Source organism: Schistocerca gregaria, chromosome 11 (genome assembly GCF_023897955.1).
Source record: "Schistocerca gregaria isolate iqSchGreg1 chromosome 11, iqSchGreg1.2, whole genome shotgun sequence".
Classification (NCBI taxonomy): Eukaryota; Metazoa; Arthropoda; class Insecta; order Orthoptera; family Acrididae; genus Schistocerca; species Schistocerca gregaria.
In genome coordinates this window covers 134491902-134507085 of record NC_064930.1, presented here as the reverse complement: position 1 = coordinate 134507085, position 15184 = coordinate 134491902, and the positions used below count along the sequence as shown (strand labels likewise).

Genomic DNA, 15184 nt, shown 5'->3' with positions numbered 1-15184 from the left:
CTTTTTCTTTTTCTGAATTACTACATTCTTCTTGAAGTCTAAGTGTATTTCACCTGTCTCATAGGTGTTGCACACCAGGTGAAATTGTTTTGTCATGGCTGGCTCTACTAAGAATGTTAACAGTTATGGGGGATTGCCATTTACTGATATCCTTCTATAATACTTCATGGTAATTTCTGTTGTAAAACCATTCCTTATATTCCTTCTAACTTTTGTCTTGTTACAGTGATAAAATGAAATACATCAAATAATGGAAACATGATTAATAGTTTTTAAAATTATGAAAAAGTAAGTGGATAAGTGCCAAACAATTATGCTGGTATCTTAAGATACAGTAAAATATAATCATGTATCAAGTTTAAGGAGAAATAACAATCGTAGTCCAGCTGCAGTGGTGAGATGATGACAGTGTAGCATAGCTGACAGTGATGTCCTCGATGTAGATGCCTTCCGCCTGGTCTGTGGGCTGTTGTAATAGCATATTTATAGTTTTGCATCTGACTGTCTTACGTGGCTGGCAGTTAGGTGGCATAATTACTGTCTATTGTACACATTATTTTAGAGGTTGGGCAACTGCAGCCAAATTTGCACACAGTGAATAAAATCTTCCACACTGGCTGTTAAAATACTTTTATTGAAAAGCTGTGATCACAAAAGTGGAGATGCACTGTCAGGTAATATGTACAAAAAATTGAAACATTAGAGAATTATAATGTTTTTAAAAATGGATGTGCCCTACCATAAAATGCCATATATCAATGAGATATGAGTACTCACAAGTTTCTTTACTATTTTAAATAGTTAGGTGTAGAAACATAAATCGTACAAGCCGAGTCCCATCGTTCATCATCAGGATTAAACCAATAGTGCACTAAAAGTGGTCGTCTATGATCAAACTGACTGGGAGTGCACCACACTGTGATGTTCACGCCACGGTGCAGTGTGATCCCACTTTTAGTGTTCTATTGCTTAAATCTTGATGATGAATGATGGAACTCATTTCGTAGCATTTACTTTGTGTTGCTGTGACAGTTCAGGCAAAATAGAAACAAACTTGTCAATACGCAGTTCTCATTGATATACAGTACTTAATCGTACAACACATCTATTTTTAAGACTGTTGTAATTCTTTAATGTTTCAATTTCATGTACAGATCACCTGAAGATGCATCACCACTTATGTGAAATCAGCGGTGACTGTATAATAAAAGTATTTTAACAGCAAGTGTGGAAAGTTTTATTCACCACTGTCTGTTGTGGTGGAGAGATAAACCTACAATGCCCACGATTTTGACCATCGATAAATTTTTGCCCATTGATGACAAATATATGAGAATTCCTTCAGATTCTTTGAAGATTTTGATGTCCAATTTGTCTCTCGTATACGAAGGAAAAAGACACTAAAACGTGGCTGTCTGTTTCAGTCGTGGCGGCCGCTACTTCAGGAAGGGCGCGCCCCTTCGAGTCGGCGGATTCGGACACCCGACAGAGAGTACTGAAGACGGAAAAGGCGGCACAGGTTGTCGCCACTGTGAAGAATGAAGATGCCGCCACAGGAAGTGCACGTACTTTTAAGACAGTAGACGTGCACACCCCGAAGAAAGTACCAAAGACGGAAAAGGTGGCACAGGTCGCCGCCACCGTGAAGAATGAGGGTGTCGCCGCGGGAAGAGTACGTACTTTCGAGTCGGTAGATGTGGGTGTCCCGAAGAGAGTACTCGAGCCGGAAGAGGTGAAGGAGGTCGCCGCCACTGTGAAGCACGAGGATGCTGCCGCGAGGAGACTGCGCACCTTCGAGTCGATAGACCTGCGCACCCTGCAGAGTGTAGTCGAGTCGGAAAAGGCGGCACGGGCTGCCGCCGCTGTGAAGAATAAGGACGCTGCCGCTTTCGCAGCCGCTTTGGGTGTGGAGAAGACGCCGTCTCTGGAGAAGCTGGTGCGGCGGAGGAAACTTGCTCGGATGGCGGACGCGATTGAGAAGCGCGACGCGGCCGCCCTCCTGGCCGCCAGGACGTCTGGCAGAAAATCCGAGAGTTCTTCGGCGAAGGTGGCAGTGTCGGTGGAAACCCGAGAGGAGTCGACCCAAGAAGTGATCGACAACTCTAAAAAAGTCGCAGCTCCGGCAGCCATGCCGCAATCGGAAGAAGCGGTGGCGGCTGCCCTCGAGCCGGATCGCACTCCAGCCGAGCCCGGGAGTCGGTCGGCTGTACCCGACGAGGCCGCGGTAAGAGTCCCGTCAGCTCGGCCTCAGAGTCTGGAGAGTATGCCGACTCCTCCCACGTCTTCCGTGGAGGCAGCGAAAGCACTGGCCGCTCTGAAGTTCAAAGACTCTGCTGCACTGCTGGATTCCCTCAAACCTGCAGACCACGCGACTCTGATGGCCGCCGTCAGGACCAGGGACAAGAGCGTCATCAGGGCAGTTCTCAGGTCGGAAGGTGTCGCACCGGTAGTAGCCGACTTGAGGGCGAAGGGCCTGCTCGTCCCGTCGAACTCATCAAAATCTGAGGCCGCGGACCCGGCGGCGACCGAGGGCGGACTCACGCCGACGACCGCCGTCCGGACGGACTCTGCCGCGTGTGGGCGCGTCTCCGAGACCCGCAGAGCCGGAGGCGCGGCATTGAGGTCCGCTACTGCGGAGTCCGGAGACGCGCGTGGGGGAGTTTCGGGCGACCGGGTGGCCCCGGTGGCTGCACTGAGGTCTAGGAGTGCTGGCGCCGTGGCGGCCGCTCTCAGGTCGAGGAACTCGGCAGCCCCGTCTGCCACGCTCGAGTCCGGGTCGAAAGCGGTCGGGGCCCGCGGGCTCGCACTGAAGGCGAAGGTGCCGGCCGGCGCTAGGACGAAGAGTGCCGCAGCCAAGGCGGCCGCGGCCAAGCTCAAGGCGGCCGCGCTGGCGGCGAGGAAGGCGAAGAAGAGGGAGCGCTGCCAGGAACCCGTGCTGCGCGTGTTCGAGATGGACATGCGCTGCCCCTGGCACACGGTGTACGTCCCCGGTGACCGACACGCTACCGAGGGTAAGGTGGGAATTGCCGGTGTGCCAAAGGAGGAAGTAAAGGTGCCAAAAGAAGAGGCGGCTGAGGACTGCGAGGCCACGTGTTATGGCCCCGCGAACAAGAAAATTAAGATGGAGTTAGACGAACTGACGCCTAACATTGGTGGCATTATAGAGGAAGTGGAAATGAAGGTAACTTTCCGTTTGAGTAGAAGTATTACTTTAAAATATGTTATGTTGTTATAAATTAAACAGGGTGAACCACGTATCACCCATATCGTGTTTTAGTTTTTAATTTGTAGAAGGTAGGTAAATGAGGTTTTCAGGAAATGATAGTGTGCTGTGAAGGTCACTTAATTTTGTTGTACGGTTAATGCTCTTATTGATGACATCTTCATGATCTGGACTCACAGTGAAGAACAACTCCAGAATTTCCTCTCCAACCTCAACTCCTTTGGTTCCATCAGATTCACCTGGTCCTACTCCAAATCCCATGCCACTTTCCTAGATGTTGACCTCCATCTGTCCAATGGCCAGCTGCACACATCCGTCCACATCAAACCCACCAACAAGCAACAGTACCTCCATTATGACAGCTGCCACCCATTCCATATCAAACGGTCCCTTCCCTACAGCCTAGGCCTTCGTGGCAAACGAATCTGCTCCAGTCCTGAATCCCTCGACCATTACACCAACAACCTGAAAACAGCTTTCGCATCCCGCAACTACCCTCCCAACCTGGTACAGAAGCAGATAACCAGAGCCACTTCCTCATCCCCTCAAACCCAGAACCTCTCACAGAAGAACCCCACTTGTAACAGAATACTTCCCGGGACTGGATCAGACCTTGAATGTGGCTCTCCAGCAGGGATACGACTTCCTAAAATCCTGCCCCGAAATGAGATCCATCCTTCATGAAATCCTCCCCACTCCACCAAGAGTGTCTTTCCGCCGTCCACCTAACCTTCGTAACCTCTTGGTTCATCCCTATGAAATCCCCAAACCACCTCCCCTACCCTCTGGCTCCTACCCTTGCAACCGCCCCCGGTGTAAAACCTGTCCTATGCACCCTCCCACCACCACCTACTCCAGTCCTGTAACCCGGAAGGTGTACACGATCAAAGGGAGAGCCACATGTGAAAGCACCCACGTGATTTACCAACTGACCTGCCTGCACTGTGATGCTTTCTATGTGGGAATGACCAGCAACAAACTGTCCATTCGCATGAATGGACACAGGCAGACAGTGTTTGTTGGTAATGAGGATCACCCTGTGGCTAAACATGCCTTGATGCACGGCCAGCACATCTTGGCACAGTGTTACACCGTCCGAGTTATCTGGATACTTCCCACCAACACCAACCTATCCGAACTCCGGAGATGGGAACTCGCCCTTCAGTATATCCTCTCTTCTCGATATCCGCCAGGCCTCAACCTCCGCTAATTTCAAGTTGCCGCCGCTCATACCTCACCTGTCTTTCAACAACTTCTTTGCCTCTGTACTTCCGCCTCGACTGACATCTCTGCCCTTAACTCTTTGCCTTTAAATATGTCTGCTTGTGTCTGTGTATGTGCGGATGGATATATGTGTGTGTGTGTGCGAGTGTACACCTGTCCTTTTTTTCCCCTAAGGGAAGTCTTTCCGCTCCCGGGATTGGAATGACTCCTTACCCTCTCCCTTAAAACCCACATCCTTTCATTTTTCCCTCTCCTTCCCTCTTTCCTGACGAAGCAACTGCCAGTTGCGAAAGCTCGTAATTCTGTGTGTGTGTTTGTGTGTTTTGTTCATGTGCCTGTCTGCCGGCGCTTTCCCGCTTGGTAAGTCTTGGAATCTTTGTTTTTAATATAATGCTCTTCACTGTTAGAATATATTGAAGCAAGTATATTTTTTAATGGAATAGAAATTCCACGATGGAATGTAACAATATTAGAGAAGGAAAGTTGGTACTCACCATATAGCAGAGATGCTGAGTTGCTATAGGCGCAACAAAAAGATTCACACAATTATAGCTTTCGGCTATTAAGGCCTTTGTCAGCAACACACACACACACACACACACACACACACACACACACACAACTTGCGCACACGTCTGCAGTCTCGGATAACTGTAACTGATTTCAGTTATCCGACACTTCAGACGTGTGTGCAAGTTGTGTTTGCGTTGTGTGTGTGTGTGTGTGTGTGTGTGTGTGTGTGTGTGTGTGTGTGTGTGTTGCTGACAAAGGCCTTAATGGCCGAAAGCTATAATTGTGTGAATCTTTTTGTTATGCCTATTGCAACCCTGCGTCTCCGCTATATGGTGAGTACCAACTTTCCTTCTCTAATATTGTTTTAATGGAATAGTATGGTTTTTAAGGACATTTGAAAAGATGTGTACAGTAATGTAACACTCATTAATATTGGTGTTGAAACTTTTTGCACTAATTGGCAAGGAGGCCGGAATTCATTATTGCTGTGTAAACACCATCATCTGGGATTCTCATGCCAAGCTCTATCTTTATGTATAACAAAAAGAAGGTCCTACAACATTATGATAAAATATATTTCCTCGTCAATGTATGGTAAGTTGCAAATGTGACTGACAGCTTTAATCGTGGGTAATAAAGGTAATTTTTCCGTCTTGTGGCTCTCAGTGTTCTTTTCGGTTGTGATGGTTTATTTATGACAAATTTTATTGGCAAATATATGTATTCTGATGGCACAGTTACAATGCTCAGCTCCTTGTTATGTCTGTGGGTGAACACTACAGATTACTCTTATTGCTCACTTTTCTTTCAAAGTGGCGAGTTACACCAGAAATTGTTCTATAAGACATTACTGCGGAAAAGTATGCAAAATATATCAGGACGTTAATTTGTTTCTAAGATTAGCAATTATACAAAGAGCGAAAGGAACTGAACTTAATTGTTTTAGAAACTCAGTAATATGCTTCTTCCAATTCAAGATTTCATCAATATACACACCAAAAAATTTGTAGCATTTTTCCTCATTTATCGCCTCCAGCTCACATGCTGCATTAATTCTTAGTACGACTATTGTCGTACGGAACTGAATAGAGGGTTTTTTCAAATGTGGGGATAGTCTGTTGTCTGAGGAACACTTAATAATTCATCCCTTCTGTTGGTTTCTCTCTAAGGAGATTCATTATGACACTAGTGTCATCTGCGAAAAGTTCCAGTTCTGCTTGTTAAAAGGAAGATAATTCACATATATTGAGATGCTGAGTCAATTAGACTGTACCTAACTGAACTTATTTCCATGTATCCTTTCAATATTGAAAGTCTATTTCCATGCACCACGAAGAGTATAGATGATGTCTCAGGTAGAGTGTTGTTGCACACTATGATTGAAGTGGCTTCTGTGATGACAGTTCCCAGTAGGTAGATGCATGCAATAAATATGACAATTGACTCCTATACAAGCAAATCTGACATGGCAAGAAAAATGAGAAACAATTATCTGACAATAGCACTGCAGAAAAGTAAGTTTTCACGTTAATTTCACCCTCGTTTGTACGAGGGTCAGAAATTAAATAGTGCGAATGGAGCGGTCTAAAGTTATAGTGATTCTCCTGTACGACTGCGAGTGTTATCCTAACACGTTAAATTCCTCCACGGCAGACTGTCAGTGCACAGTATTACTGTTCGTTTTTGGAGCACCACCTGTGACCGGCTTTGCGAAAGAAGCGGCGACACTTTCTGCGCGACCCACCCGTCGTTTTGCATGACAGTGCGCGGGCGCGTATGGCGCGATCTGTGGCTGCTGTGTTCGGTCGACGGGACTGGGAAGTACTACCGTCCGCTGTACTCCCCGGACTTAACTCCTTGTGACTTAGATTTGATTCCGAAGATGAAGGAACCACTTCGTGGCATTCACTTCAGAACTGTTCAGAGATTCGACAGACAGTAGACCGCTCCATTCGCTCTGTCAATACGACAGGCTCAGCTAACGGTATACTACGTCTTCCACATTGCTGGCAACAGATTCTGGTGACTACTCTGAGGGACAGTAACAGGTGCAAACGTGTAATTCTTTTGTATCGGTTGTGAATAAATAGTTGCCACCATTTAAGTTCCGACCCTCGTATGCTAATACTTCACAGAAGTACAAAAATGGTGTTAGCTTTACTCCTCCCATTGTTTGCATTCTTCCTAACACTTTCCAGGTTGCATTGATGTATGTATATAATTATACAGGTAATATTACTAGGGAAGCATTGCAGTGGTTGGAAGTCATCCTTATAGATGTAGAAAATCAGGTGGCTTCCCTTAATATAGATGCTGTAGGTGGTGAAAATGGGGGATTAGCTTCACTTACAGGGTTTTCTCACTTATTCAATTTGGAGTGTGTCTCACCTCAGTGTAGAAAAAGTTAAGGTCATAGCTGTCAGTGAGTGGAGGGTTCTGTTTAAAGACAACGTGTAGCAACATATTATCTGGGATTTCTGTCGGTGTTTACAGATGGAGACGAATGACGAGGTGGCAGACGATATGGCCAGTGTGAGCGGCAGCGGCAACCACGCAGACCTGTCGACCGAGTCGACGCTGTCGGCGACGTCTCCTCGAGCTGACGAAGACATAGACGATGACTGCCGGGATGTGGACGTGGACATGGATGCGGGGGAGGTGATGCTGCAGCCGCCTCTGGGGGCAGACGAAGCTGACCTCGTGGCAGTGGCACAGGGTGTCGCCATGGTCGGGGCAGAGGAGGAAGTTGCCGGTCAACAGGTGACGGGCACTGCTCAGTTTAGTTACTCACAGCTGAGGGAATAACACAGCCAGTATAATAGTGGGAAAAAACACATTACTTATTTTTTACGAGTTTATAGCCTGAGCATATTCTCTGAGAGTGCTGTGTCCGGTACACAAATTGAACCGTCTGAAGGTTGGGCTAAGTGTAAAACTTTTATTGTGAGAACATTATTTGTTCACTCAGTGAAATTGCCATCTGACCAGATTTTTGACTGGATTCTAGCCTTTCTAGCTGATAGGACTCAACATGTTCTTCACAGGATGAAACTGGCAGATGTGTTAGGGGGTACTGGAAAGTAATGTTGAATTCATTTGCCATCTATCAGCTTACTGTTTACTTCAAAGTCATGCTGAAGACATTTTAAAGTTGGAGTAATTTGTTTAATTGTAAAACATTAAATCTTACTTTTTCCCCCCAGTCTATGGTGAAATGGCCAGCCAAATACCAGAAGAAATACATATCTGGTGTCATACGCTTTTTGAGATTCACAAGAGTAGTAACACAACAGTTGCTACCAAAATCATTTGCAATGTTTAACCAAGTGCATTAGATGTTCGTAAGTGCCAGAAGTGATTTTCTAAGTTGATATCCGGTAATTTTTAGGTCTTTCTGACTTGTGTTGACCAATTGCTTTAAACAATAACATGTTAAGGGCAAAAGTGGAAGCAAATCCATGTCAGACAATTAAGTCAGACAACACTCGTAACCAGTCTCGGTTGACCATCTGAGAACATTTGCTGCCCTTGATGAAGACAAAGCTAATTGATCCGTCACATCCAACTTATTGCTTCAGCGGCACAATACAGATGCAATTTTTGATAGCTTCTTCAATGGGGATGAGAAATGGGTCCTTTATGATAATCCAAAATACAAAATGCAGTGGCTCTCTCTGCACAAATTATCACTAAATACACACCATAAAGACAGTTTTGTGTATTTTGTGGAGTGTGGGTGGTCTCGTTCCTTTTTAATTTTTGAAATCTGGATAAACTGTGAATGCAGCCCTTTGCTGTGAATGATTAGATCGAGTTAAGTGAAAAGTGGCCTGCGATTGTCATCAGAAAAGGCTTATTCTACGACATAATGATGCAAGACTACACCTTACGAGGTGAGCCCTGGAAAAAGTTAATGAATTGGGCTGGGAAGTATTGCCTCAACCGCCATACTCAAGCCATGTTGTGCCTTTGAATTTCTATTTATTCCAATTGTTACAACATATCCTAAGTGGAAAAAAAAATTGAAAATGTGGATTATGTCCAAATGCTATCACCAGATATTTTGCTCGAAAAGCAATTGATTTTTATCGACCTGGCATCAAAAACGTGTGCACTAATGACAAAGGCTGTTGATAACGAGGGTGATCATTTTTTTATTTTATCTAGAGCCACAGCTATTGTAAATTTTTGAATGTTATTGTCACCATTTGACTATAATAATTTTTATTTTATTCTTATAGGATCCATATTTTGGCCTTGTAGCCAATTTCAAGTGCAAAAACTGGAATAAACCACAGAAATATAAATCACAAAAATGAGGAACAAGGCGACCGTGAAAAATGGTGTATAAATACCGTGAATCTTTGCTTTATTTATGTGTCTGGAAACATGAGGCTGGTATGAAGTACAAGTCCTTGTCGAAAAAGCACATCTGGTCATATAGGCCAGATCTGTCGTTAGTAAAAGTGATCACATTTATAAAACACCTAAATATATTGCAGACGTTCATTTCTGGACCCTATAGTACAGCTGTTACATGAAAATGCTAACTAATAAACAGGTATGCACCACACTATTTTGTCTGAACAATATCTGACATGCACAGAGATGAAACGATCTTCCAGAGATCGCCTGAGAGACATCACAGTCTGCACAATGCAACCTGTGGAGTTGCAACCCACTCCACTGCCACCCCTATCCATTTGAATAATGTTAGATGTTCTGTTGGCTCTTGAACTGCATCCATTTTCCCTCCTCTGCCCAACCATGTCTTCACCATTGCATTATTGTTTCCTCGGTTGATTGTGCTGATGTGGGGGCTTTCTGGAGCATTTGTGTACTGCCATTGCCATTTGTAATGATGTACATTACTATTCACCTCTATAGGTGCAGCATGTTTTACATGATTAACTGTATTACAAGGTACAAATTTCATTTTTGTTTCAAATGTATTAAGATAAGACACTTCATAACGTTCACATGTGAACTTTAATAATGGACCTCTATTTCGTATACTGTAACCACTGTTGTGTACCAATGCATGCAGAGATACTGCAATTCAACAGTTCAGCTTCCTTGCTCTGTAACACACCACAGATTGCATTGTGCAGACTGTGATGTCTCTCAGATGGTCTTTGGAAGATCATTTCATCCATGTCAGTTCTTGTACAGACACTATAGTGTGATGCATACCTATTTGTTGGTTAGCAGTCATATAACACCTGTGCTATAGGTTCAAGAAATAAAAGTCTGCAATATATTTAAGTGTTTTAGAGATGTTATCATTATAACTAATGACTCATCTGGCCTATAATGACCAGATATGTTCTATCGAGAAAGGCTTGTATTTCATACAAGTCTGATGTTTTCTGACATGTAAATAAGGTAAAAGAATGGTTGTACTTATAACCCCTCCTCCCATGAACCGTGGACCTTGCTGTTGCCCCATGAACTGTAGACCTTGCCGTTGGTGGGGAGGCTTGCGAGCCTCAGCGATACAGATGACCGTACCTAGGTGCAACCACAACAGAGGGGTATCTGTTGAGAGGCCAGACAAACGTGTGGATCCTGAAGAGGGGAGCAGCCTTTTCACTAGTTGCAGGGGTAACAGTGTGGATGATTGACTGATCTGGCCTTGTAACACTAACCAAAACGGCCATGCTGTGCTGGTACTGCGAACGGCTGAAAGCAAAGGGAAACTACAGCCGTAATTTTTCCCGAGGGCATGCAGCTTTACTGTATGGATAAATGATGAGGGCGTCCTCTTGGGTAAAACATCCCGGAGCTAAAATAGTACCCCGTTCGGATCTCCGGGCAGGGACTACTCTGGAGGACGTTTTTATCGGGAGAAAGAAAACTGGCATTCTATGGATCGGAGCGTGGAATGTCAGATCCCTTAATCGGGCAGGTAGGTTAGAAAATTTAAAAAGAAAAATGGATAGGTTAAAGTTAGATGATGATGTTTTGTTGTGGTCTTCACTCCCGAGACTGGTTTGATGCAGCTCTCCACGCTACTCTATCCTGTGCAAGATTCTTCATATCCCAGTACCTTCTGCAACCTACATCCTTTTGAATCTGCATAGTGTGTTCATCTCTTGGTCTCCCTCTACGATTTTTGCCCTCCGCGCTGCCCTCCAATACAAAATTGGTGATTCCTTGATGCCTCAGAACATGTCCTACCAACCGATCCCTTCTTCTGGTCAAGTTGTGCCACAAACCTCTCTTCTCCCCAATCCTATTCAATACTTCCTCATTAGTTATGTGATCTATCCGACTAGTATGGAGTGTAGCCATGTATGGAAGTGAAACATGAATGATAAAAAGTTTGAACAAGAAGAGAATAGAAGCTTTTGAAATGTGGTGCTACAGAAGAATGCTGAAGATTAGATGGGTAGATCACATAACTAATGAGGAGGTATTGAATAGTATTGGGGAGAAGAGAAGTTTGTGGCACAACTTGACCAGAAGAAGGGATCGGTTGGTAGGACATGTTGTGAGGCATCAAGGGATCACAAATTTAGCGTTTGAGGGCAGCGTGGAGGGTAAAAATTGTAGAGGGAGACCAAGAGATGAATACATTAAGCGGATTCGGAAGGATGTAAGTTGCAGTAAGTACTGGGAGATGAAGAAGCTTGCACTGGAGAGAGTAGCATGGAGAGCTGCATCAAACCAGTCTCAGGACTGAAGACCACAACAACAACATATACTATTTTTCATTGCTGTCCTGTTCTATGTTTTTGTGATTTATATTTTTGTTGTTTATTCCAATTTTTGTACTTGAAAATGAACTAAGGTCGAAATATGGATCATATAAGAACGAAATAAAAATTAGTACATACCATTGAAAGCAACATGATTTAAAAAAGGGGAGGGTGATTACATCATTGATTAAAAATAAAAATTTGTTAACAATTTATCTGTTTGTATTTTATGTAAAAAAAAAAAAAAAAAAAAAAAGAGGGGAAGTGGAAAGTTATTTCAGAAGTATGCGAAGATAGTATTATGGGTCATTACGCTTTATAGTACATATAAACAATCTAGCACAGCAATTGCCAACCTGAGGTAATTATCGCCAGAAGAGTAATATGAAATTTACTGAGGGGTAAAAATAAAAAGATTTGTCTTTTTCATCCACAAAACTCAATTTCTTTCAATATATCAGTACAGTGATCACTGTTGTATGACTGTGGTAGTGATTACATAAGTTACCAATAATTACTTTTTCAAATGCCAAGTATAGATTTGTAGCCGAGTGGTCAGTGTGGCTGACCGCCTTTCAGATTACCTGGGTTCGATTCCTGGTAGTGCTGAGGATATACCCTTGCTGTAGGAACTGGAATAAGCAGCACTAGGCCTCATGCTGCTTGGCTTAGAAGTAGCAGCACCAGGTCACAAAAACTGACAGCAGCTGGGAGAATGACGTGCTGATCCCATGCCCTTCCATACTGCATACATTGATGCCACTAGCCGAGAATGACAGGACGATCGCTTGGTGCTGGTGGGTCCGCCAGCACCTGTGAACCGGAGTGGCAGGGAGTGTTTCAGTACCAGCATTAACGCGTGACACAATATAGAGCAGATTACAGCTTCTGAAATGAATGTATGAACAATTTCTTCATCACATAGTCCACCCACTACACACATGCTTCGTACTTTGTACCATGCTTCTTTTATAGTAAAATTGAGACACATATGACACATATATTTAAATATCTCAAAAAATGCCTTTTAAATAGTTTTCATGATAGATCAGAAACTGCTTTATAATTCGTTTTGCAACAAATAAATGAAGTAATTGAAAACAAAACACAATAACTACTATGTAATGGCTACTACATTGCTGTTGGGCATTTACAATATTATTGTTGTTATTTCTCTTTCCTATCTCAGATGTTGTGTCTGGTTAAAACTGGAAAGTGACGCGGACCTTGATCAAGCGTTACTTCCTTTTAACTGTACGGTATATGTCACATTGCATTTAAGAACTTTTGGGTAATTGAGCGTGTATCAATATTTACAGATTTCTGTAGTTGTATATATACGTTTGGATGTAGCTGTATTGCGTTGATGTACTGGTGGATATTGTGTGGTATGACTCCTGTAGTTGATAGTATAATTGGTATGATGTCAACTTTATCCTGATGCCACATGTCCTTGACTTCCTCAGCCAGTTGGATGTATTTTTAAATTTTTTCTCCTGTTTTCTTCTGTATATTTGTTGTATTGGGTATGGATATTTCGATTAGTTGTGTTAATTTCTTCTTTTTATTGGTGAGTATGATGTCAGGTTTGTTATGTGGTGTTGTTTTATCTGTTATAATGGTTCTGTTCCAGTATAATTTGTATTCATCATTCCCCAGTACATTTTGTGGTGCATACTTGTATGTGGGAACGTGTTCTTTTATTACTTTGTTTTATGGCAAGTTGTTGATGTATTATTTTTGCTACATTGTCTTGTCTTCTGGGGTATTCTGTATTTGCTAGTATTGTACATCCACTTGTGATGTGATCTACTGTTTCTGTTTGTTGTTTGCAAAGTCTGCTTTTATCTGTTGTGGTATTGGGATCTTTATTAATATGCTTGCTGTAATATCTGGTGTTTATTGTTTGATCCTGTATTGCAATCACGAATCCTTCCGTCTCACTGTATATATTGCCTTTTCTTAGCCATGTGTTGGATGCATCTTGATAGATGTGTGGCTGTGTTAGATGATACGGGTGCTTGCCATGTAGTGTTTCTTTTTCCAATTTACTTTCTTCATGTCTGTTGATGTTATGTGATCTAAAGGGTTGTAGAAGTGGTTATGTAATTGCAATGGTGTTATTATTATTATTATTATTATTATTATTATTATTGTTATTATATAAGCAGTGGCTGCACTGTCAGACATGTCCAGCAGACACCACTCATATGTGTGATTTTATGAGGACAATGGCTGTTTGATAAAAAAAAAAAAAAAAAAAAAATCCCTACAGAAACCAGAAATCTGTGAGTTCAAGGTTAACAGTCAGGGGTCATTGCAGGGTGGTGAGTGGGAAGCTGGGTCTGATGGAAAGCATGTCTGGATGGCCGAGGTGGTTGAGGCAACTGTTAAAGATTCCTTGCTCTTGTATCGGGCCAAAAATTTTCCTGATTATTTTCCTTTCTTGTTTCTCTATTTCTTTGATTTTAGTTTGCCCACCTATTTGTGTTGTTTCAGATGCATACAGTGCCTCCAGAAGTATGTTAGTGTTGTAGTGCCTCAATTTTGCGTTAATGGATATAGACGTTTCGTTATAATAGGTCCACGTGAGTTTATATATTTTCTGTAGTTTTTTTTATTCTTTCCTCATTGGCCTTTAAGTTGATCCCTGATGGCTGGATGATTTCTCCCAGGTACTTAAAATGTGGTACTTGTATGATTTTCCCATGAGTTGTCACAATATGCAATTTGTCTTGTGGCACTCTTTCTATGCAGTGGGTTTTCTCATATGAGATTTGCAGGCCAGTTCTTTGTGCAATTTCGTGTAACTTCTCTATGGCGTTAGTGGCTTCTTATCTATTATTTGTGAGGATTGCAAGGTCATCTGCAAAAGCTAAACACTTCACATTGAATCTATTATCTTTTCTAATGCCAATTTGGATTCCTTGGACTTCTTTTTTCCATGCCTGATAATTTTTTCAAGAACGATATTAAAGAGTAATGGTGGAAGTCCGTCACCCTGTCGCACTACAGTTTGGATTTCAAATGTTTCCGAGATATCCCCCATAAATTTAACCTTGGAGACTGTGTCAGTTAATGTTTGCCCAATGATTGCTCTTGTCTTTCTGTCAGTGCTGAATTCTTCCAGCATCTTGCAGAGCACTACTTTGTCTATCGAGTCGTAGGCCTTTTTAAAATCTACAAAAGTGACCACTGTGTTTCTGGTGTTTCTCATCTGGAGAATCATTTTCAGATTCCTTATCTGCTCTATGCATGATCGTTCCTTGTGAAAACCAGCCTGATATTCTCTTATTTGTGGGTCAGCTTCTTCTAATCTATTCATGAGAACTTTTGATAGGATTTTATATGTGACCGGTACGAGTGAGATACCCCTGTAATTATTTGGTTCAGTTATGTCCCCTTTTTTGTGGTCTGGATGGATGAGTGTGCATTTCCATTCAAAAGGGATCTGTTCTGTTTCCCAAATTTTTAATATGATTTTGTGGATTTTTCCTGTTAATCTTTCATCATTTAGTTTCCA

At 42.8% G+C, this 15184-nt stretch overlaps 1 protein-coding gene across 3 annotated transcripts in view; it reads left to right on the top strand.

Moving 5' to 3' along the window:
- The window catches only part of LOC126295471 (treacle protein-like), a 270716-nt gene that overhangs the window by 223315 nt on the left and 32217 nt on the right, over positions 1–15184 (top strand). For all 3 annotated transcript variants that reach the window (XM_049988006.1, XM_049988007.1, XM_049988008.1), the window contains 2 exons: positions 1425–3181; positions 7454–7720. In XM_049988006.1, the coding sequence (XP_049843963.1) occupies positions 1425–3181; positions 7454–7720 (2024 nt within the window). The remainder of the gene's footprint in view (positions 1–1424; positions 3182–7453; positions 7721–15184) is intronic.